At 48.6% G+C, this 24,858-nt stretch overlaps 1 protein-coding gene across 1 annotated transcript in view; it reads right to left on the reverse strand.

Moving 5' to 3' along the window:
* Positions 1 to 1,731: 1,731 nt before the first annotated feature.
* The window catches only part of LOC122470935 (small G protein signaling modulator 1-like), a 75,123-nt gene continuing 51,996 nt past the window's right edge, over positions 1,732 to 24,858 (reverse strand). Inside the window, 11 exon segments of the mRNA XM_043559178.1 lie at positions 1,732 to 2,133; positions 2,135 to 2,183; positions 4,591 to 4,715; positions 6,696 to 7,286; positions 8,795 to 8,863; positions 10,216 to 10,398; positions 15,104 to 15,232; positions 18,580 to 18,725; positions 20,872 to 20,936; positions 22,353 to 22,491; positions 24,387 to 24,632. Coding sequence (XP_043415113.1) covers positions 1,987 to 2,133; positions 2,135 to 2,183; positions 4,591 to 4,715; positions 6,696 to 7,286; positions 8,795 to 8,863; positions 10,216 to 10,398; positions 15,104 to 15,232; positions 18,580 to 18,725; positions 20,872 to 20,936; positions 22,353 to 22,491; positions 24,387 to 24,632 — 1,889 coding nt within the window. The 3' untranslated portion in view covers positions 1,732 to 1,986.

Consider the following 24,858-nt stretch of genomic DNA (forward strand, 5'->3'; position numbering starts at 1 on the left):
TGTCAGCACAGAGCCCGATGAGGGGCTTGAACTCACGAGCCACGAGATCATGACCTAAGCCAAAGTCGGTGCTCAACCGACTGAGCCACCCAGGCACTCCAGAAATGCTTATTTCTGGACTGCCAGTTCTATTCTACTGATCTGCATGTCTATCCCTGTGGGACTACCACACTCTCTTTATTACTGTAACTTTGTAATAGGTTTTGAAATTGGGAACTGTGTGTCCCCTGATATCTTCTCCTTTTTCAAAACTGGTTTTGCTACTCCTGGTCCCTTGCATTTTCAAATGAGTTTTAGGGTCAGCTTGCCCATTTGTGCAAAAACTGCAACTGGGGTGCTGATAGGGATCACACCGAATCCAGATCAATTTGGAAAGCACTCTGCCATCTTAACAGTACTAAGTCTCCCGACTCACCAACATGAGGTGTCTTTCCATTTATTTAGATCCTCAATTTTTTTTAAAAAACAATGTTCCACAGTTTTGGCATACAGGCATACCTCATTTTATTGCACTTTCCAGATACTGCATTTTTTACAAATTGACGGTTTGTGGCAACCCTGCATTGAGAAAGTCCATCGGCGTCATTTTCCAAACAGTATTTGCTCACTTTGGGTCTCTGTTTCACATTTTGATAATTCTTGCAACGTTTCAAGCTTTTTCATTATTATATTTGTTATGATGATCTGTAACCAGTGATTATGACTTGCCGAAAGCTCAGATGACAGCTACCATTTTTTAGCAATAAAAGATTTTTAAATTAAGGCATGAACATTATTTTTCTAGGCATAATGCTAACGGACTACAGGGTAGTGTACTCGTGACTTGTACATGCACTCAGAAACCAAAAACTTCATTTGACTCGCTTTATCGCAATATTTGCTGTATTACAGCAGTCTGGAATTGAACCTGCAAAGCTTCCACATCTTCTGTTCAATTTATTCCTAAGGGTCTTCCTTTAGATAGTATTACAAATGTAAATGCCTTCCTAATTTTGTTTTTGCATTGTCCAATGCAAATGTATAGACGTACAAATGACTTTTGTATACATATCTTGTATCTTGCAACCTTGCTGAACTTGTTTATTAGTTCTAAGATTATTTTTTATACCTTAGGATTATCTGTATATAAAAATCAGATCTTCTGCAAGTAGAGATAGTTTTACTTCCTTTCCAGTATGGCTACCTTTTATTTCTTTTGCTTCCCTAATTGTCCTGTCTAGAACCTTTTGTGGCAAAAGTGGACATCTGTGTCTTATCTGTGATCTTGGGGGAAAGCATTCAGTTTCTCACCATTGAGTATGAACAAGCTGTAGGATTTCCTTGGGTGCCTTTTATTGTGCTCATGAAATTTCCTTCGATTCCTAGTTTGTGGAGAGTTTTTAACATGAAAGGGTGTCGAATTTGGTCAAATGCCATTTCTTTGTCAACTAAGATGATTGTGTCATTTTCGTCCTTTATTCTATTAATCTGGTCAATTATACTGATTGATTTTCATTCATTGAACCAGTCTTGTTTTCCTGGGATAAATCCCATTTGGTTATGGTATATAGTCTCTTCTAGATCTTGCTAGATTCAGTTTGCTAGTGTTTTGCTGAGGGTTTTTGTCTTTATATTCATCAAGGACATTACTCAGTAGTTTTCTTTTCTTGTGATATCTTTGTCTGATATTAGTATCAAGGTACCAGTGGGTCTTCATATAAGGACTGGCCTTATAGAATGAGTTGGGAAGTATTCCCTCCTATTGTTTTTTTGGAAGAGCTTGTGGAGAACTGGTATTAATTCTTCTTTAAGTGTTTGGTAGAATTCACCAGTGAAGACATCTGGGCGTGGGTTTTTCTTTGCTCCCCTTCATGTCTGTGCAATCAGTGGCTAGCAAAGGCCTGGCTGGGTGTCGGGCACCTGGTGATAAGTGTGGACTAACATGGAACAACAAGCCTTTCTATTTCCCTAGGACCTTGATGCATTCACCAGAGTCACAAAGTAAGGTTAAACCCCTCCTCTGCAGTGGGAGTCACAAAGTAAGGTTAACCCCCTCCTCTGCAGTGGGAAGGAAAGTGCACCCCTGGCCTTGGGGTGGCGGGGGGGGGGGACATACTCACCGTCATCCAGGATGACCAGCAGTGGAGCCAGGAGGGTCACACATGCCCTGGACATAGCCGATCTCAATGTGCTGCCAGATGTAGCTACAAGAGAGAGACGATGGGCCTGAGGATGGCACTTACGACCTCTGTCTCTCCAACCCCCCGTCCTCTTCCTCCTTCCTGCCACAGCCCCCCATTCCTACCTGGACCGCTCACTCCCTCGGCTCCTGCCTCCACCCCTTCCCCAGTCCCACTCTCTTCAAACATCCTATTCTCAGCCACCAGGATGGCCTTCCTAAAGCCCAGCTCTAAGAGGCTACCACATCTTCACAGGCTGCCTACTGCAAGACAACGTGCAAACGCCTTTCCTGGGCGTGTAAGGCACTCACTGTCTGCGCCGCATCTTCACAGCCCCACCATCGTCTCCCAGTACTTCTTCCTTTTGGGCACACATTCACACCCCAGTGCCTGGCCCTAGCACTTCTGTGCCTGGAGTTCCCATCTGCCCTTGAATAACAGTACTACTGTTTACTGGGCATGTACTGTATGCTCAGCCACTAAACATATACTGCACCACGAAATTCTCAAAATAATCACACGCAGAAGGTCCTAGCATATCCCATTTCACAGATGAGGAGACTGAAGTGCAGAGAGCTAAGCGACATGCATAGTGTCATACACCCAAGAATACATGGCAAGGGCAGGATCTGAGCCCAGGTGGCCTTACCACAGGGTACGTGTATGCCGGGTGGTTTGTTCAGTCTCTCCTAATTTTGCCAAGGGCCATCTTGCATGTCCCCGCCTGTGTGGGCTTCCACACTTTCTCCCAAGGCCATAACCCAGCAAAAGTCGGTCTATCCTTCCTTCTCCCCCAGCACCTTCTCATTTTAATGTAACATATATTAGAGTTAATTATATTTGTGTCTTGTGCTCGCTTCGGCAGCACATACACTGAAACTATATTTGTGTCTCCTCAACTCAATCTTGAGAGGCAGTGATTGATTGCTTGGGAGACTGCAAGACAGAATAGTTACGAGGTAGTACTTATTAATAAAAATGAGTTAGAGCAGGGGTTGGCAAACCTTTCCTGGGAGGTCCAGATGCTAATTAGCTTCGTCTTTGCAGGCCTAGGTTCTGTCTCAACTACTCAACTCTGCAGAAGCAATCATAGATACTATGCAAACAAACAGGCATGGCTGAGTTCTAAGAAAACTGTATTTGCAAAAACAGGTGGTGGGGCTGGATTTGGCCTGTGGGCTGTGCTAGCAGGTCTTTTTTTTTTTTTAATGTTTATTTATTTTTGACAGAGAGAGAGAGAGAGAGAGAGAGAGAAGAGCGAGCGAGAGCCAGAGAGCCAGAGGGCCAGAGGGGAGGGGCAGAGAGAGAGGGGAACAGAGGATCTGAAGCAGGCTCTGTGCTGACAGCACAGAGCCCGACATGGGGCTCAAACCCACAAAATGTAAGATCATGACCTGAGCCAAAGTTGGACACTTAACCGACTGAGCCCCCCAGGTGTCCCCGTACTAGTAGTTTCTGAACCCCTGAGTTAGAGTAGTATGGAAAGACATCCAGGATGCATTTTCTTTTTCATTTTACGAGAGAGAGAGAGAGAGAGAGAGAGAGAGATTGGGAATCTTAAGCAGGCTCCATGCTTAGTGCAGAGCTTGATGTGGGGCTCGATCCCACAACCCTGGGATCATGACCTGAGCTGAAAGCACAGTCGGATGCTCAACCAACCGAGCCCCCCAGGATGCATTAAGCGTAAGAAGCAAGTGGTAGAAAAATATAATATTAATCCTACATAGGTAAAATTAAGAAGACATTGAAACACGTATGCACTCATGTTATATAATACACTACCTATGATGTTATTTTCCATCTATATGCGGCTTGGGAAGACATTCCCTAAATCCTTAGCAGTAGTTTCTTTTAGGCGAGGAGCATTGATAACTGGACAGGGAAAGCAGTCTCTCTTTATACCTTAGGAACTTCTGGTTTCCTTGGTTGATCTAGGTATTTAATATGCCTGAGTTACTTTCATATTTTAAGAAATAACATATTTAGTATGTAATGAGAATAAGAAGCTCCAGATCTTGGCTGAAAGAAAAAGAAAAAAAGCACAGATGTTTTTAGAGCCCGAGAGATGTGGGCAAGAGTTCCCGTCCAGCCACTGCCCAGCTGGGGGACTCCGAGCAGTATGGTACCCCTCGGCCTCCATTTCCTCACCTGTTAAATGGGATAATATTTGCCCCATAGGCTTGTTGTGAGGACTAAGTGAAATGACGTTAGTAAAGGGCTTGGGGTGGTGCCTGGTATACAGTTAAGTGCTTAGCGAATGGTCTCTATTATTATCATTACTGGGACGGTCACCTTATCGCCAGGTGGGCAAGGTGCCAACGGCAGAGGCTGTGGTCTGGCTGGGCTCTCTGTAGCCCCCGCCTCTGCCACCCCCTCCCGCTCCCCTGCAGCCCACCCCCCACCTCACCGCCCCTCCCTGCCCCCCAGCCACCTGCACATGACGTTCCGCAGCTTTTCCAGGTTGGCGGGCGTGAAGTACCAGTAGTTGCGGTCACAGCGCTGCACGTCCTTCTCGATGCGGTGCAGGTTGACGGTGTACAGGTCCAGGAGCTCCGGCTGCAGGCCCCCAGGAGGGGACGGAGAGAACAATTACACGCCAGCTCCTCACAGAGAGGTCGCGTTCCAGACGGTCTCCCTCCTCCTACCCCCCTCCTGCTGCCACTGAAAAGAACATCCTCTCCCCGGACCAGGTGGGCGTTTGATTTCATTTTTGTGGTTTTCCGAGAAAGCCTCTTTTCACTTTGTACGATGACAGTCCCTTTTTCTTTCTTTCCCTTTTATGAAACAAAACAATTCTCTAAGCTGCAAAGACGAATTCTCCTCACTGTGCACGGCGGTTGGAACTAGCTGGAGATGCACCCACCGCCCCCGCGGGACACTGGACAGGAAGACGGAGAAAGCGGACAGGAGTCCAGTTCTGGCATATGCCGGGCTTGCTGCCTTGACCCCCATCTGAGGAAAAGGTTCAGTGATATGGCAAGAAAAATGAGGAACGATTAAAGGCCAAAAATTCACCACAAAGGCAAGAAATACCAAATCTGGCTTTTGCCTTGAGGAAAGCTTCCAGACTGGGAAACCTGAAGCTTGGATTTAATGGTTTGGGGATCCTTTTCCCTGAAGGTAAGGAATCTAATAAGAGATTTTCACGCATTAAGGCAGGATCCCCAAGAGCCACATCCCCAGTACAGGAATGGTAGAAAAAGCTACTTACATCTAGGGCCTTAAAGACAACTACCTGTCTTGAACATAGGTGTCAAATGAAGTATAAAATATACCTCCCTGGATAATTAACAGCCTCACACCAGGTTTATTATCTTACGCAAGTGGATAACCTAAGAGCAGAAGTAACTTCTAGATGAAGGTGGAGAAAAAAAAAAATCTAAGACGACAGCTATTCACCAGGAGCAGAAGACTGGGGAAGGTCTGAGGCTCTGAGAGAGCATTCTTGAGGCATACAAAATGAACAGAAAACCTTGAGGTTTCTGAATGTTCTATAAGAGATTTAGAAAACTGGCAGAGGTTGGGGGGCTGGGGGGAGCGAATTAATGATTCGTATGTAGCAAACACAGGATAAGAAAACAGAGATGAGGAAATGAAAACACATCCAGGGAAAACAAAATTTTCTGGCAGGAAAGAAAAAACAAATACAGTTTACTGCATGGTGTATATACATTGTTTCGTTATACTAGCGTGAACAACAGATAGTCATTGAACTACAATAATCTGTTCAATTATTGTAACTGTAGCAGAAGGATGGGGCTGGGAAGGGGTCCCTTGTGTTGGGGAGGCTGTGGGGGTGAAACGTTCATGTCTGGAACTAAAGAAAAAGGAAAAAGATCAGGAAGTAGCAATGCAAGTATGTTATTTATACACACGGGGGTAAACACCAGGTAATTTGGGCAGAACAAGTAACTGCTATTGCCTCTGGGGAGGGCTACATGGGGGCAGATGGGGGGGCACTTCTGGGTTTTGTATTCAGCCTGGTCTGTTTCACTCTTTACATTATGGGCATGTATATCTTACATAGAAATAACACGTTCTTCAAAGGAAAATGGATATACACAGTGCCTGGCTCAGAAAACCTCCCATTCAGTTGACATCCTTTGGCTTGGACTTTTTGGCAACAAAGTAAACTGGAGTACTTAAAAGATGTTGGACCTGAGTGTACCCCAAGATGTTCATCATCGAGGCTGCTATTGATGGAAAGCTCACCGCACATCAGGCACAGAGGACTGGACTCCCTACTTCTGAGAACAGCTCAGGCAGGAAGGTACTCGACTGATAGAAGACTGAGACTCAGAAAGAAAAAGTGAGGTGCCTCAGCTGGGACTGAACCCGGGACGATTTGACTGCAAAGCCTGTGTTCTTTAAATACTACACTGTCTGCCCAGAAGGGCTTCTCCAGTGCAGCCTCTGTGATGGGGAAAATGTAACAGATCAGAGGTCATTCTGGGAAACTGAGGCTCGTGGGACACACCCACTGTCCCATGGCTGTTAGGTACGAAAATTAAGTGCAGGAGAATCCTGGTGACTTACAGAGTAAGTGACGCCACTGGAAGACACGGGGGATGCCTCGTTGTTGGCAGAAGTGGCCACGGCCAGAGAGGCCAGGGCGGGGAAGAGACTTTCCATCTCGGGCTCCTCTGAGAGGTTGTCCTCACTGTCCACACGGCTGTGCTTCCCCACCTCACTGTCTCCCCAGCCCTCCATCACGGCCCCCTCCTTTTCGGGCAGGGCCACGTCCATGCTGCCAGTGAGGGACATGAACTCGTCCATGCTCTCGTTGGCGAGGAGGTCGCTCTCCAGGCTGTCCTGCACGGCCAGGTCCTCGCGGGGGGCCTCATCCCGGGAGGTGGTGGCCTCACTGCTCTGCCCGTCATCCATGCTGCTGTCCCCAGGTCGAAGCACCAGAGGGGCATTCTGCTGGGCGTCCATGACACCGTCCTCTGTGCTCAGGCTGGGTTCCGAGGGCTCCGAGAGGCCTGAGGAGAAGTTGTGGGACGACGGATGGCCGGAGTCCGGGGAACAGGTGCCATTCACCAGGTTCCCGTTGGGGATCTTGGGCTGTCTCTCCTCCAACCTGCCTTCTGCCTCCACCTGCTCCACTTCATCCACAGACTCAAACACCTGAAGATGAGGTATGCATACACGGAGAGATTAGGATGCCCACTGCTTCCAGCACCAATCTAAACATCCATCAGCAGGGGGCCGGTTCAAATATGGAACATGCACGTGGAATACTATACAGTCGGGGAAAGGAGTGGGATGGACCAGGTTTAATGTATGCTCCCGCCGTGGGAAATATAAGAGTGACCTACTGCATGGAAATGCCTAGAATAACCCAGAAAGAAGAAAGCCCTGAAATTGAGGAGTATTAGGGAACCGAAGTAGCAGGAAGTGTACCTTTCATCACAAAAAATTTTTTGCATATAACTTTTTAAAGTAAGAAATGAATTTACAACATAGGAAACAGGCTAAAAACAGCATATTATATCCATGTGGTTGATTATTACAGATCAATTTTCCAAAGTAGTTAGACGTAGATGAGACACTATGGAAAAGTCTCTGGGACAAGGGCAAGGATTTATTTGTGGTTCTTTATGTCCTCAGGCCATATCCCGTCAAGGATAGATAGTAGAAGACCATGTTCCAAGGTCACATGAAACATTTCTTCTCTGTGTTTATGTCACCAATATGATCTGTTAATTTCATGTGTTTCTGGTTTAAAATTTTTTTTCTTGGTTCAATTGTTTTAAATTATGTCAATACAAAATTTGCCTAACTCCAGAGTCGGAACTAGGAAACAAGGGATGTTCAGGGAAATGTGGCTTCTTTCCCTGTGTCCTCCCCTGCCTCCTGTAGGTAATAATTCTGATTCATTTCTTTCTTTTTCATCCGTTGTTTTTGAAAACAGATATATTAACATTTCCTGTTTTAATGCCAAAGGTGTCACAGTGTGCATGTTTTTTGTGCTTTGCTTTTTATTTAATATTGAGTGGGATGAGTTAACATTTCATAGAATAAAATGGAAAGCTGTGCAACAACATGTATAATAGAATTTATGTAGGATTTTCCAAGAATTACCAAACAGTGCAATGTATTGTCTTCATACTGTGTACATACTTGTGTGCATGTAAAGGCAAACAGATGGTCTGGAAGGATACACAGTGAAATGATGACATTTCTAGGGAGGGCAAGTGGGCGTTACGAAGGGTCAAAGCCAAATTTAGCTCTCTCTGCAATATTTTAATTTTTTACAGGAGGAAGAGATTCACATATTACCTGTGTAACTAAAAACTCCTTTTTTTTAATTTAAAAATTTTTATTTTTTTAATGTTTGTTTATTTTTGAGAGAGAGAGAGAGTGCGAGGAGGGGAGGGACAGACAGAGGGAGACGCAGAATCTGAAGCAGGCTCCAGGCTCTGAGCTGTCAGCACAGAGCATGACGCGGGGCTCAAACTCACAGACCGTGAGATTGTGACCTGGGGCCGAAGTTGGACGATCAACCGACTGAGCCCCCAAAACTCCATTTTTAATGCTAGCATAAAACAAGTGACCTGTAGATGATGGACATCCAATCCCTTTACTCCAAGTTGAAGGGGGGGGGCTGGGGGGGGCACCTCCCCGAAGGTCACCTGTGTGCTGCTGCTGGAGTCACTCTGCAGGCGGACGTGCTGGCGGCCTGAACTGCAGCTCTGGGAGGACTGATAGAAAAAGGGGCCAAGAGAGACAGAGACAGAGAGATTGAAGGTGTGCGTGAGGCTGCATCCCGGCTCTGGGGCCCTACACTCAGCTCAGGCAGGGATTCTGTAAGTGTGGCCTCATCTCTGTTCCTGACTTGGGCAAGTCCCCTGTCAGGGCCTCAGCTTCCTATCTGTACCACAAGAATAGGGAGGGGGCGCCCTCTGCTCCCTGGCATCTCCTCAGGGGCCACAGCAGCCACTGGACCCCCTCCCCCCTACTCTTGCAATCAGAAAAACCCACCTTTAACTGCCCTGTCCTCTAGACCTCTGGACAAATATTTAAGATCAACTCAGAGCTCCTGGTACTAATGGCCTGATTTTTTTGTTTTTGTTTTTTTAGTCCCCTCTGTATACATGCTTTTGCCCTATAGCTTCTAGTTCCCACCTACTCAGATGCTAGGCTTGGCCACGGGCCCTGCTTTGGCCACCGGGATGTTAGTTAGCAACCTTACCAGGACAGAGGTTTAACAAGTACTGTGTATTTCCGCTTTGTCTCTTTATGATCTACGTTCACTATGTGAACGTGCCCAGGTCAGCCTGCTGGAGGATGGGACATGTAGAGCAGAGCCCGGTCGCCTCAGACATGTGAGAGAGCCCAGCAAAGATGAACGAGGCTTTTAGCAGACCAGGCACTGAAAGCAGGCTCAAGAGTGAGCCCAGCCAGCCCCGCTCAGGGCAGAACTGCTCAGCTGAGCCAGACTCAGGAGTACACACGAAGGGCTTTAATGTTAGGAGTCACCGACTTCTGGTGGTTGCTTGCTACCCTAGGCAGTATTATTGTTGGCAATGGATGAGTGTACAAGCACTGGGGAAGAGAATTAATTTTCTTCTCGGCTTCTCCTTTGGGCTGCTAAACTGGAGGTTCTGAGAGGGCAGGTATGTCTGATCTGGTCGCTGGAGTGCTCCCGGCATTCCAGGACATTCCTGACCGTTGTTGGCATGTAGTAGGTACTCAGTGAGCACTGGCTGAAAAAATGGGAGCCTAGCACTGTGCTAGGCGCTTCGTATGCACTACCTCATTTGAGCTGCACACAAACCTCCCCTATCCAAATGGTCGCGCCCTTTTTATAGATGAAGAAACTGAGGCCCAGAAATAAGGGTGCTTGCTTGAGGCCCCAGAGCTAGGAAATGGTGAAGCTAGACTCAAATGCAGGTCTATCAAACTCCACAGTAACCTTCCACCCAAACGCTAGGGGTGAGACTCAGTCCAAAGCTCCAGATACCCAGCCTTCACCATTCCTACAACAGCTAAATGGAGCAGATCCTGGCCTCTATTGCCCCCCCTGTGCTCCCAGATGCGTCCCGCGTGTCACCTCATTGCTGATGGTGGAGTCCCGGTGCATCATCCGGTGCAGGTGGCTGTCCAGGCTGGCCCCTGATGAGCATTTAGCCAAGGCAGCCGCGTAGGATTCCCGCTCCCTCTGCCGCACGATGGCCTCACAGCCCAGCCATTCAGCCATGGTCTGTGCGTAGCATGCGTGAATCTGCTCGTCCACCTGCCAGGGCAGATGCAAGGTCACCCCTGGGGAGAGCCGGCCCAACCCAGAAGAGACTGCCAGCTCTGACCTGGGACCTTGAGCACTGGAGACACCCATTCATCATTCATGGACATCCAACAGACATTGACCGAACACCTACTATGTGCAGGGCCCTGGCTAGGCCCTGGGGATACACAAACGTGCACAAAGCTACTTCTTTCAATGTTCTCTTCCTCTTCTCCCTCCCTCCCTCCTTCCTTCTTTCTTACCTTCCTCCCTTCCCTTCCCTCCTTCCCTCTTCCTCCCTCCCCCTTCCTTCCTTCCTTCCTGTCTTCCTCCCTCCCTCCCTTCTCTCCTTCCTTCCCTTCCTCCTGCCTGCCTACCTTCCTTCCTTCTTTCCTCCCTCTCTTCCTATACACATTCAAATACTTGCTGAGCTTCTCCTCTGCCAAGCAGTGTACTAAACCCTGGAGACAGCTGAAGTGAGAAGACTGTTTCTTTCTTATTATTCTTCCTTCCCTTCTTCTTCATTCATTCACTTATCCTTTCAATTTGGGAAGCACCTACTCTGTGCTGGGTACCAAGCCAGACATATGGAATACAAGATGAGCAAGACGCTTCACGCCATCCATCTATCCACACACCCAACACATTTACTGAGTGCCTCCCATGTGCCCAACACAGGGCCAGGTGCAGAGGATACAAAGATGAAGAGAACTGACCTCTCCCTTGACTCCAGAAATGGCCTTAGAAAAGGGCTACAGGTTTCAAGCATTTTCCTTGTGGGATTTCAGCAGACAGAAGGGCAACTTGCGTTGTTTCTGTTACATAGCCTGGGTAACTGAGGTTCTGAAACCACCAGAACTCTGGGCACAAATGGGCGTGGACAAGCTGATCTGAGTAAGGGTGTGGAGAGGCAGGAAGGGGAAGAGAGAGGGCAGGGAGCCTGCCTCCTGGCTGGGGGGACAGGGAATCCTTAAGCTTTCCAGGGCTTCTGGAGAGAGGCACGGGGTCCACCCTGCCCAAATTCCTGCCCTTCCTCCCACTGACCTACCTCCAGAAGACTCGTCCAAGCATACATTCCTATTTCCACTGCCTTCCTAGGCGAGGTTCCCATGACCCTGAACCAGGAGGACCCCAGTGGGCTCCTTCCAGGTGCCTGTTTGTCCCAGCCTGGCCCCTCCTTTGCATTTACCCCTCAGCAGACTCCTCTTTGTTTCCTCCCCGGCCCCACCTCTCACTGTTGCCCCCACCTCACTATCCTGTTCCAGCCACCAAGTCCACCGTGCACTTGCCACCCTTTTCCCCACAAACCCTCACAGACACACACACACACACACACACACACTGCATCATACACATGTCTCCTCTACCTCTAGGGCTTTGCTCTTGCTGGCCCCTCTTCTGAGAGGCCCTTCCTCACCGCCCTTGCCTGGAAAGCAAGCAGGTAGCCTTCTGCATGGCATAGGTGGCCCTGGTATGCTCTTACAACCCTGGGGTTTGCCTACACCTGACTCTGGACAAACCCCCACTACACTGGCAAGGAACTCATCTAATGCACCTCTGGGTCCCCGGTCCCAAGCACAGGACCTGGCACCCCAGAACTCTGTTCCTGTTTGCCAGGAGCCCACGAGACAGGGGGTGAAGCATGGGAGGGCCTCGCGCTGGTCCTGAGATGATTTCAGACAGTTCACTGGCACAGGGTCTTATCATCTGGAATCACAGTGTGATTTCCATTTTCAGTTCCCCTTCTACTTTTCGGATTACGAGGAAGGCCAGTCTGGTGCTACCGTGCCTTGAACACCTCCAATAACACTTCACAATCCCCTCTTTTAACAAAGAGAGCAGGCCTCAGGCAGGCTACAGTATCTACATGGAACGGAGTTATATCATTTGGTCGTATTCTATCTATTTTTATAGCTTTCCTTCTGTTATGCCAAGTCATGTCATTCTTCCATTAATGGCAGGGATATGAAATACCTTTTTAAGTAAGTTACATACATTTTGCAGTGAGTCAATTTACTGACAAATATTTAGTAAATAGCACAAGTGGGAAATGGATAAAGAATGTAAAATGCCACCAGGTATCGAAAACGGAGTATGAATAAAACAAGTAGAATGTCGCAATACTTTTTATATTGATTACACAATGAAATGGTAACGTACTGGATATGTTGGGTTAAATAAAATATATCATTAAAATTAATTTCATCTTAAGGAAGTGATGTGGACCCACATGCACACACACACCCACATCCACACACACCCACACCCCCCCCCCCCACACACATGTGTATGCATGCACGCGAGCCAATGCAGAAGTGACTAAAATCCTAAAGAGGTCTGTGGTGTAGCTAGTGATATTGTGCTGATGCTAACGTCCTGGTTTTGATAATGTGCTACTGCTCTAGGAGGTGTTTCCATTGTGGAAAACTGAGCAATGGGTACAACAGGACCTCTTCATTACAGTTTTTGCAACTTGTTTTGAACTGGGAATGATGTTTAAGAACAATTCAAGGCATCTGTTTCCTTCTACTTTTTAAAATGGGACTATTAAAACACTAACTAAACATTTGTTTGTTTATATTTACTTGTTTAATGTGTATTTATTTTTGAGAGAGAGAGCACAAGTAGGGGAGGGTCAGAGAGAGGGAGACAGAATCGGAAGCAGGCTCTAGGCTCTGAGCTGTCAGCAAAGAGCCCAACGCGGGGCTCAAAGTGGGGCTCAAACCCACGAACTGCGAGATCATGACCCTGGCCAAAGTCAGACCCTCAACCGACTGAGCCACCCAGGTGTCCCATAACATTAACTAAACACTTAAAATTAACACACGGGCTCCAGTCATCAAGACAGTGTGGTATCAGCTAAAGATTTCTCATTACAGGGTGGTATTAGATGAACGGAATGGAATGGAGAATCCACGCTAATATGCCCACCTGAGTGCTGACAAGGGGACAAAAGCCAGTCAAGAGAGGAAGGCCAGCCTTTCCACCAAACCGTGCTGGAGCAACCAGACATCATAGGCCAAAAAATGAATCTTGACCTAAACCACTCACTGGATACAAAAATGAGCTCAACACGGATCACAGACCTAAATTTAAAATGTACAACTACAGAACTTGATAAAACTTTGAGAAAAGAAACGTAGGAGAAAATCTCTGGGATCTAGGGCTAAACATAAAGTTCTTCAACCTGACACCAAAAGCACAATGTATATGAGGAAAAACTGATAAACTGAACCTCATCAAAAATTTCAACATTTGTTCTGTACAAGATCTCATTAGGAGGATGAAAGACAAGGGGCACCCGGGTGGCTCAGTCAGTTAAGCGTCTGACTTCAGCTCAGGGCATGATCTCACGGTTCGTGGGTTCGAGCCCCATGCTGGGCTCTGTGCTGATGGCGTGAGGCCTGCTTTGGATTCTCTGTCTCCCTCTCTCTGCCCCTTGCTCGCTTGCTCTCTCTTTCTCTCTCCCAAAAATAAATAAATAAACTTAAAAAAATTACTAAAATCAAAAGAGGGTGAAAAGACAAGACAGACTGGGGAGAAAATATTTGCAAACCATTCACCCAGCAAGGAATAAGTATCAAGAACATATGAAGAGCTCCCAAGTGCAACAGTAAAAACCCAAACGATTCACTTAGAAAAAAGACACGAACGGACATTTCATCAAAGATACACAGATGGCGATAAGCATACAATGCAAAAACGTGCAGTATCACCAGTCATTTGGGAGATGCAAACTAAAATCACAATGACGCATCATTTACCCCTTGCCTGAGTGGCCGACATAAAAAATAGTGACAGGACCAAACCCCGGTGAGGATGCAGGCGTGGGTCGCTCATATACTGCTGGTGGGAATATAAAACGGTGCAGCCACTGCAGAAGCTTGGCAGTCTCTTACAAAACTGAACAAGCACGCCATGTGCCCCAGCAACTGTCATCTTGAACGTTTAATGACACCTTATGCTCAAGGGAAAACATGAACGTTCACAGCAGCTTTATTTGTAAAGCTCAAACCGGGAAACGACCCACCTATCCATCAACAGGTGGATCGTCAAACATCCATACCATGGAACACCACAGAACACTTGGCCATGAAAAGGAAAGATTGCCAGAGGATTGTGCTGAGTGAAAAAGTTCATCCCAAAACGTTATATACCATATACTATAGGATTCCATGTATATATGTTCTGGAAATGACAAAACTACAGGAACGAAGAACGTTCTGGTAATGTTGTCAGGTGTTATTAGGCGGGCAGGGAGAACGGAGAGGCTGTGGCCACAAAAGGGCAACAGGAGGACCCTGGTAGCATCAGAAATGTTCAGTTTGTTGACCATGAGAATGATACACAAACTTACTCATGTGATAAAATGTGGAGAGCTACACACACACACACACACAGACAAATGTCAATGCCCCGGTTGTGATATTATAGTTTTGTAAGATGCTACCGTTGGGAGAAATCAGATAAATCCTTCTGTATTATTTCTTATAGCCGTACGTGAATCTATAATTCTCTCAAAATAAAGTTTATTTTACACAATGGCATCTGTGGCTTGTGTTGTATTTCTACCAGGCAGCATTGCCCTGGAGCTTCCTGGCTCCCCCATGTTCCCCTGTGCCATCTTGGTCCAACGTGGAACCAGAACACCTCCATCCCCACAGTACCCAGCTCCTTTTGTTGCCAAAGACCCCACTGCCCATCAGGTGTAACCAACCTCCTTCCTTTCTGTTTCTGTCATCCCGAACTGGTAGTGGCCCAGGAGGAAGGGCCACACGGCCTTGCGGATCTCCGGCTGGATGCCTCCATAGTAGATGAGGCATAGAAGCTCCTGTTCCTCGTAACTCTGTGGTAGGTGGGAGGAAATAAAGGGTCTGGTCAACAGGAAAGGTGGGCTCTGTGACTTGACAGTCCCACTTCTCAGACCTGGTCCTTAGAGACCATGGTGTGAACAAACAAAGCCATATGTTCTGGGATATCCATCATGGCATCATATGAGAAAGCAAAACCCTGGAAATCCCCCAACTGCCTGCCGACGGGGGTGGGAGGGTGGGGAACGGGGCATCCCTACACAGGAATACCAACAGAGAGTAAAAAGGGCGGAAGGTGCATCCATGAGAACTTCAACAAAAAGATGTTCGATGTATATTGTTAAGTGGAAAAAGCAAGGTGGAGAATATACCTAGTGTGAGCCCATTTTTACAAAAAAAAAAAGGCCAGTATACAATGAGTTAACATTTGTACTTAGCTTTTAGTCAATTTCATGCATTGTGTTTATTTGGCCATACCATCTCAAGTTATTAACCTTGACTCAGCTCAGAAAAAATTGTTTAAAAGCAAATCAATCCAAAATGAACATTTCCAGCTGGTTCTTCATGCACTAGTAACTTCTGTGCACACGAGGATAACTTTAACAACTGTTTGCTGTATTGTCAAATAGGTTTGCCCTCTTTTTAAAACTCATATTCAGGCAAAGGCTTTGCAGTTGTAATTAGTCACACTGAGGGGACCAGCAGGTCCCATCTGTGTGTGTGTGTGTGTGTGTGTGTGTGTGTAAAATGCCAATGACTGCTTTTTGAAAAGCCACTCTGAAGGGCAGCAAGGTCCAGTTTCCTCCCACCTCTTTACTGTACATTCTAAAATTAGAAGCATATTTCACATTTTTAAGTAGGCTCTACACCCAGCATGGGGCTTAAGCTCACGACCTTGAGCCATGGTCTACCAACCGAGCCAGACAAGTGCCCCACAGATTTCCCATCTTAATGCTAGTCTTAGATGTACCTCACCACAATGGCAAAACCAGCCACTCTTTTGTCTCTGTTGGAAATTTTAATTCACATTCTGCCGACAGCCTTGTCAAAGCAGTTTAAAGATCAGACAACTATTTGTGGCTGAGGCTGTAAATGCTTCATTGAAAATCCACCTGCTCGGGTCCTGGGGCCCACAGCTGGACTCCATTTCCCAGCCTCCTTTGCAGTTGGATGTGGCCATGTGACTAGGTTCTGGCCAATGGGATGTGATAGGATGTGATACAAGCCATTTCCAGGCCAGAGCTTTGAAGAAGCAGGTGTATTCCCTTCAGACTATGTATTTCTGCTCCGCTGCCTGGAGGCAGATGACTATGAGGCCCCCGGGAGGATGGTGGGGCCACAAGAATGAAAGACTCTTGAGCCCCTGGAGGGAGGACAGATGCCCACCCACCAGGAATGCCCACTGAGGACTGAAGAGTGAGCAAGAAATACACCCCATGATGTCAAGCAACTGAAGTAGTTACTGTATTGGTTACTGCAGCTCAGTCCACCCGAATGCAATAATGCAACCAAGAAGGGTAAAAACATGGCCAGTTTGCGAAACTGTTGCAAAAGTGTTAGACAAAAAATATTCACTTTTGGCTAATCTATCTTTTCAACCAACTTGTCCTTAGACTAGCACCTCCCAAACTGGGGAGATCACGAGAAGCATTTGGGGAACTTTCAAAAAACAGAAATTCTTGGGCTCCACTCCCAGGGATGCTAAATCAGTAAAGCTGGAGTGGAGCCCAGAAGTCTACAAATCTTTTGAATTCCTCAGGAAATGTGCACTCTCCCAGGCCAGCCGGGATTATGAGCACTAGGACTTTTTGGAAAGTAAACTGGCACATCTATTTAAATTTTAAATGCATATCAATCAATTTTATTTCTAGGAATCTACTCTCAAAATAAAAGCACTAGTCAGAATTATATGTGCTTATAAAGATGTCGACTGAAGCCCTATTTGAAATAATTTTTAAAAAGAGAAAGAGCCCAGGGGCGCCTGAGTGGCTCAGTCAGTTAAACGTCCGACTTTAGCTCAGGTCATGATCTCGCGGTTCATGGGTTTGAGCCCCACATCGGGCTCTGTGCTGACAGCTCAGAGCATGCTTCAGATTCTGTGTTTCCCTCTCTCTCTCTGCCCTTCCTCTGCTCACACTCTCTCAAGAATGAATAAACGTTTAAAAAAAAATTTAAAAAAATAAAAAGAGAAAGAGCCCAGCTGTCTATCATTAGGGGAAGATCTGAATAAAGTATGGTCTACTCATCAACGAAGTGTGAAGGTTCTAATGTTCAACATTTCGCCTAGAGATCTGAAAGACATCTTTGCTATAAAATGAAGCTGTTGCTTAAAATACAAACTCAAGGGCGCCTGGGTGGCACAGTCGGTTAAGCGTCCGACTTCAGCCAGGTCACGATCTCGCGGTCCGTGAGTTCGAGCCCCGCGTCGGGCTCTGGGCTGATGGCTCGGAGCCTGGAGCCTGTTTCCGATTCTGTGTCTCCCTCTCTCTCTGCCCCTCCCCCGTTCATGCTCTGTCTCTCTCTGTCCCCCCCCAAAAAAAATACAAACTCAATGTCACCTCATTTTTTTTTGTTACCTCATTTTTAAAAAAATAAGAATTACAGGGGCACCAGGGTGGCTCAGTCAGTGAAGTGTCCGACTCTTGGTTTTGGCTCAGGTCATGATCTCACAGTTCATTTAGGAACATTTAGAAACTGTTCCATATGCTCTCCCCCCTCCCCCTACCCCCCACCCAGTTTCTTGAGAGCCATAAGCCTATCAGCCTAGCCAAGGTTCTGGGAAGTTCTGCAGGATACAGAAAAGCTGATCCCTCTCGTTTCCCAAGCTATTTGACTATGAAACTTTTTTCACACATAAACATCTTCCTTGCAGGCATGTTTGCCTTCTAGTAAGAAAACCTTAGAGATGCGTTTCCAGGTGAAATATCTGATGGGAGGATTCTCAGGTCGTGAGGCCAAGTGGAAGGGTTCTGCACGCTGGGGGGGAGGTTTTCTGGGCCCAGCTGCCTCCTCTGACTTAGCTATGATCCTCCTAAGTAGCTAAGTAGTTTCAACCTTCCTGCGGAAGAGACTTACTGCACCTCGTGCAGCACTGTGCATATGTGTGATGCTTAATAAATCCTTGGTGACAGATTCTTTACTCCTTCCAGGAGAGGACCTGCATGCTCCAGCCTCCTGGATCCTCACACCCATGGGCAGAAGGGGGCCGTGGGTTTTAGCACTCTCAAGAAGGGCAGGGCCTTCAGGTGGGGTACGCAGACCACCCCTAAGGTGTCACAGCCGCCTTGAGTTCCCTGCAAGCAGGTGGGTTCATTGCTCAGATGACAAGACGGTCCCCCCAAGGGCTCTGCCCCACTGCAGGCAGAGCCAGGCCAAGCCTTACTGTGCTGTCCTGAAGGTACTGCTCCCAGATCCTGGCCGTCAGCCCATGTCCGGCATCACAGGGCAAGTCTGGAGACATGATCATGTGATTGACCAGGGCTGACAGGTGGGTCCTCACAGTGGACAGGTGTCTGCAGTAGGCAAGCCCTGGTGAGGGAAGGAGGGAGGGAAAGTGCCATCATCCACCATCCAGCCTGCCTTGCCTTGTCTCATGGATCTCGAAGCGCTGCCCCACCCTGCAATTCTAGTGAACCCTCATGACGCAGAAAGTCCCGTCATCCTTCTCTTCCAGATGAGGAAGGCGAGGCTCGGAGGGGTGAAGTCACTTGCCGGCTTGACTGCTTAATAGTTCTGTGAGCCCAGGGAAGTCGGTCACCTTTCTCAGCCCAGGCCACGGTGCCATTACCTCCTCTACCCGGAAGCCAAGGCATTTAATCAATGGGCAGGAGGCAGACAAGGGGCAGGCAGGAAGGAGGCAGGGACTCCACATGCTCTCCAGGCCTCTGGGTGCCTCCGATCCGTAGCAAGAGAGAAAGAGAATGGCAGAGGTGGGCAGCTCTTGTTCACAGTGCAGCTAGATAAAGAAGGCCCTGGGAGATGTGCCTGGTTTGCTTTCAAAGATGGCCCCGCACTCTCACCGAATGCCTGCCAACCTGCCACCCTTCGTCCGCTCCACCCTGGGCACCTGGAGGGCACAGTGCCTGGTACACAGGAGGCACTCAGCAAATGACAGCTTGTGTTTGCTCTGACCATGCCCCCTCCCTTTGGCTGTCCCCTATCAACTCCTGGAGAGGACCCTGGGCTTTCTGGAGCCTGAGGACTCACCCCTCCCAGCAATGAGGAGGAGGAGGAGGAGGAGGAGGAGGAGAAGGATTAGAAAGAGGGGAAGGAGGGGGAGGAGGGTGAAGAGAGGCAGGAGGAGGGGGAGGAGAGGGAGGAGGAAGGGGGGGAGGAGAGGGAGGGGAGGAAGGAGGAGGAGGGGGGAGGAGGAGGAAGGGAGGGAGGGAGAGGAGGAAGGAAGGGGAGGGGAGGAAGGAGGAGGAAGGGAGGGAGGGGAGAAATGAGGGGAGGAGGGGGAGGGGAAGGAGGGGCAGGGGGGAGGGGGAGGAAGGGGAGGAGGAGATGGCTAACACTGACACACGCATACACTACGTGCCAGGGAGCTGCCAGAGCTCCCATAATGCAACTCATTAAATTCTCACAACAACAGTACTCCTATCTTCTCCATCTTACAGATGAAGAAACTGAGGCACAGACTGCTCGTGTCACCTGCCCAGGTCACATCACCGGGAAGTGCAGAGATGGAATCTGAACCCCAGCTGCCCAGCGCCAGAACTTGGGCTGAGCCATGGCACGCGACAACACTGTTCAAGATCCATCTTGACCCTCGACCCTTTCTCCAGGAAGCTTTTCCATTTGGGTTCCATAAACATGTGTCCACGCTCCCCTGGCTCCCAGCCAGGCCCTGCATCAGGCACTGGGGATGGGTGATAACAGAACAGGCAAAAACCTTGATCCTGAGAGCTCATGTTCTCCCTGCCTCTCCAGGCGCGGGGGGACATGGCCTGAGCTGCTGTTCCGCAGGCCATGCAGGACATAGTAACACTTTTCTGGAATCCCTGAAAATACGTGTTTTATCTCCCCCATCTAGGCTGGGAGGCTGGGGAAATAAAATGTGCTAAGAATCACAGCAGAATGAAAAACAAAAAAAATCAGGCTTTGTGGTCAGTGGGTTAGGCTTGAGCTCTGGCTGTGTCATGTATTAGCAGTGTGACCTTGGACAAGTTACCTTGCCTCCCTGTCCCTTAGTTTCCTCATTTGTTAAACAGAAACCATCAGAATGCCTGTATTTAAATTTTCATTTTTAACTCTGTGGAAAGGGATCAGACCACCTGACTCTTCTGCACACAGGTGAGGGGAACCGACTTTTATTGAGCACCTAGGACGTGTCCTGCTAGGTGTTAGGGGCTCTATACATGCTTCTCATTTAATCCTGAAAACAAGCCCTCTAAGGTGGGCACTGGGGATGCAATGGTGACTAACCAGACCCCTGCCACTGAGAAGCCCCGTTGTTTGCTGTCCTCCCTCAGTACCTAGACACAATTTATCCTCAATCTCTAGATGAGGCTCAGAGAAGTGCATGTACCTACGCTAAAAACAGACACATTTGGGAAATAGGGGAGCAGAGGTTCACGTGCCAGAGCCAGGCACCTTCCCCTCACACTGCTGACATACAACAGGCATTTGATAAATGCCCCCAGAGACCACAATGGCAAGTAAAGCCAATACGCACATCCATAGAAGGCTCTGGAAAGGATCTGGTATTTCATATTGTCACAGAGGAGCTTCAGGGGAGCCCTGCAGGTGGAGGAAAAGACGACACTTAGGAAAGACCACACAGAGCCCAGGTTCCCTGGGGAAGCACAGCTTGTTGCCTGTAGGGAGCAGATTAAAACCAGTCAGTTAAGGGGACTGGAGGCGGGGGAACTATTATTTCTACCCATACAGCATCATTGCCACTTCCCCTAGTCTTTGGGGTCACTGCCTCCCCAACACTCTGGACCTGCAGTTTGGATGAGGCTGATTCTACCCAGTACCTGACTCAGGTTGGAATCACAGTCCTTGAATAAGAGGTGGTCACGTGATCCAACCTGAGCCAATGAGAATGAGCCCTGAGACTTTTGTTGGAACTACAGGGAAACAGACCCATTTTTCTCTGTTCAAGCTCCTAAGCCAGAGGGATATAGGACAGTGGCTGCTGGGATCCATTCTTGCCACTCCATAGGAAAGGCCTGCCTGAGAATGAAACCACCACAGAGGCAACCAGAGGCAAGAGTTGAAGAAACAGAGAGATTTCTGTCTTGAGCATCTGGAGCCAACCATGCCTGAAGTCACCACGCCTCTAGGACTTCTCCATCCTGTTGCGATTTCCTTTCGTATTTGAACTAGTCTGAAGTGGTTTTTCAGTGACTTGCACCAAGAGTTCTGACTTCTCAAGTGGCCCAGCTGAACCAAACTGAGCCAAACTGCGATTCAGAGTCTGGCTGATTGCAGAGGTGATGCCTCAGAGCTCCTCCTTGTGTGGGGGGGTTTTGGGGGCTGTTTTGGCTGCAAGAGGAGAGGGGAGTAAGGCCCCAGCAGTGTTGGGGAAATCGAGGACTGCTGAAGGGAGTATTGTGCATACTTGCAGAGAACAGGATGGAGGAATAGTTGCATATTTTTCTCAGGACCTCCTGGGGGCCACCCAGCAAAACCCAGGGAGACAGGAAGGAGGCATGGTTAATGTCCTCCAGTTACACACAGGGAGGCATTAAACACGAAAATAACCCTCACTGTACCCTCAGGTTGGTCGGGTGCAGACTTGCTCAGGTTACCAGGCATTTGTATCCCCATTCTGTGGAGGAGCAAACTGAGGCATGTGTGCTTGGCATTAAGTAATATTTGGTGTCACCGGGCCCTTTAATGGGCAGCAAGCAGAGCCCCGAGCTGACCCAGGACAGACACATAGTACGCATGATAAATAAGCCTTTGCTGTAAGAAGCCACTGAGATAGCAGGACTGTATGTTACTGCAACATAACCTTGTTTATCCTGACTGATACATGTACGGAAGCTCCGCTAGCTAGGACTTCACAAGGCTAGCCTTTGACCCAGACCTGAGTGATTCCGTAGCCTACATCCCTCCTCTGAATTCAGCGCTGGGCAACAAACAGGTGCCTACAAATCTTCTGCAAATCTTTCCATTCCCTCGACCCATGGCGTAAGCCCCTCATACCTCTCATGGTTGCAGCCATTGGTTGAGCCACCATCGGTGGAGCCACTCTGTGAACAGGATGAGCAGGAGGATTTCCGGGGGCTGGGTTGCCATAAGGGTGGTAGGTTGCTCACGGAGACATCCATCAGGTCCTGGGGGGCTGTGGTGGATAGAAGGGATGGGGCAAGAGCCCCAGTTAAATCTATGTGGGTCACGGAAACCTTACCCCGAAGCAAGCAGCTCGCCCCTAGGCCAGCACAGGGATAGGGAAAGACTCTGAATGTGACAGCCAGAAACAGCGACCCCAATCATTATCTGACCCAGATAATGGCCTTTGAGCCCACCTGATCCAATGAAAGCCACCAGCAAGATTTGGGGCCCTTACCAGATGGGAAGTAAAGAAAGGAAGAAAAAGGAAGAAGGCGGGGTGGGGGGGGGAGAGTGAGAATAGAAAGAGAGACAGAGAGAGAGAGAGAGAGCACATGCCAAGAGCCAAGAAAATAGACCCAGTGCCACAGCAGGAGGCCAAGCCTCACCATGTTGTCATTCAGCTGTCCTTATAGGAGACTGACAAGAAGGAAGAGGGGCCTGCTGGGGGTTTCTGGGCAAGGCTGATGATCCTGAGTCCCCTGGGGTAGACTCTCTGGGAGAGAGAATCTCTAGCAGGGAGGCAGAAGGGAGCCTAACTCAACAGATGAGGCAGGGCACCCAAGGGCAAGGGACCCAGCGGAGGCCCTGCTGATGAGGTTGTCTGCATTGTCCATCAGCCTGAGCCATACAGCTGTTCCATCAACGGGTCTCAAGCAGGCTGGCGACCGCCACCCAGCATCACGCTTTGCTGAAAAGCCACATGCCAGTGTCCCACCCCGATCTACTGATTTAAAACCTGCTAGAGAGAGAGCCCTTAAGTCTGTATATCAAAAAGAATTTTGATAACAGCAGCCACATTCGAGAACCAAGAGAGCATGACTGATCTCCTAACACTTGGATATTGGAGAGTCCTGATCAAGTGCTCCCAGGATACAGCACTTAGATTTTCCCTCACTGCCTCCTTTCCCAGCTCCATGGAAACCGTGGCATCTGCGGGGCTGCAGGACCAACACGACAGTGACACATGCGTTACAATTTCTGTCATTAATTTCCTGGCTTTGTGACAGCTCCAGACAGGTGCAAAAATATTATTTTCTCAAGGACAGGGCTCGGTAAACATTTTCTGTCAAGGACCAGGCAGTCAACATTTTAGGGATTATGAACCATTTGGCTGCGATCACAGCCACTCAACTCTGCCTTCAGAATGCAAAAATAGCCATGCTCAAGATGCAAAGACATGAGCCCGGGTATGTTCCAATAAAACTTTATTTATGGACATTGAAACCTGAATTTCAGATCATTTTCACATCACAAATATTACTCTTTTGATTTTTATCGATTAATAAAAATATGTGGAAACCATTCTTAGCTCATGGGCTGCACAAAATGAGGCTGGCTCCGGCCTGTGGGCCCTAGTTTGCCTAGGAGATTAAGAAGGGTTCACATCGACCCCACCAGCCACACCTCCTCAAGGATGACCGGTAATCCCTGGCCTCTTCCCTTGGGCTGCAAGGTCGGGGGGAGGGGAATGGTTGCTGAGCCCACACTACTTGTCATCAGCGCTCAGTAGCTGACAGGGCCCAGCCCTACCCACTGACAGTATAGAAAGCTGTCTTCACAATGTCACATAGAAAGCTCTTCCCCAAGCTGACTCACAGATGAGCTGGCCAAGAAAGCACAGTGAGCCCCTGTAAAATGTTCTAGAAAAGTGTCCCCAGTTCTCTGCTTCCCTGATCGATTTCAGCAAGCGGTGGCAAGGCTGCCTGCATCCCAGCCCCTCGCACTCCACAGGCATCACCAATGGATCCCTTCACCATGGAACCCCTGACTCCCGCACCAGGGAGGCTAGACAGTGTGAGGGCATTGGTCTGTCTCCCGCTTCCCTCGTTGGGACCAAGACTCAAATGACAACATGGCAGAGGTGGCCGGCACCCAGCCCCAGGGTGGGAGTAGCCCAGACGTTACTGGGGGGCTACTGCTTCAGACCCGGCATGGGGAAGGTGGCGTCCCATCTGGCTTGCGCCCACTGACTGCCCCTGGCCACCACTAGCACCGACCGGCCGGCAGGAACCACCGTCCAGGCAAGGCTCACAGAGACTGGGGGAGTGCTGCCCAAGCGGTCGGGAGCAACTTGAGACACAAAACAGAAAGCACCAGTGAAACGGAATGTCCGCGGTGGGCAGAACACTGACACAGGCGAAGAGCCAATTCCTCAGGGCTGAACCTCTCCCTTGCCCTGCTCCACACGGCTCTGTGTTTATAAAGTGCCTACTATGTGCTGGCTGCTGTGCAGGCACAGGATTGCCCTATCGTCCTCAATCGCCCCGTGAGGGAGGCCTCTCTTCTCCCATTCTGCAGAAGGGGAAACTGAGGCTCAGAATGAGCCCCAGCCCCAGCGGGTGGTAACTGGCGTAACATTCCTTTCTGACTAAGGTCC

This window comes from Prionailurus bengalensis, chromosome D3, assembly GCF_016509475.1.
Source record: "Prionailurus bengalensis isolate Pbe53 chromosome D3, Fcat_Pben_1.1_paternal_pri, whole genome shotgun sequence".
NCBI classification, from domain to species: domain Eukaryota; kingdom Metazoa; phylum Chordata; class Mammalia; order Carnivora; family Felidae; genus Prionailurus; species Prionailurus bengalensis.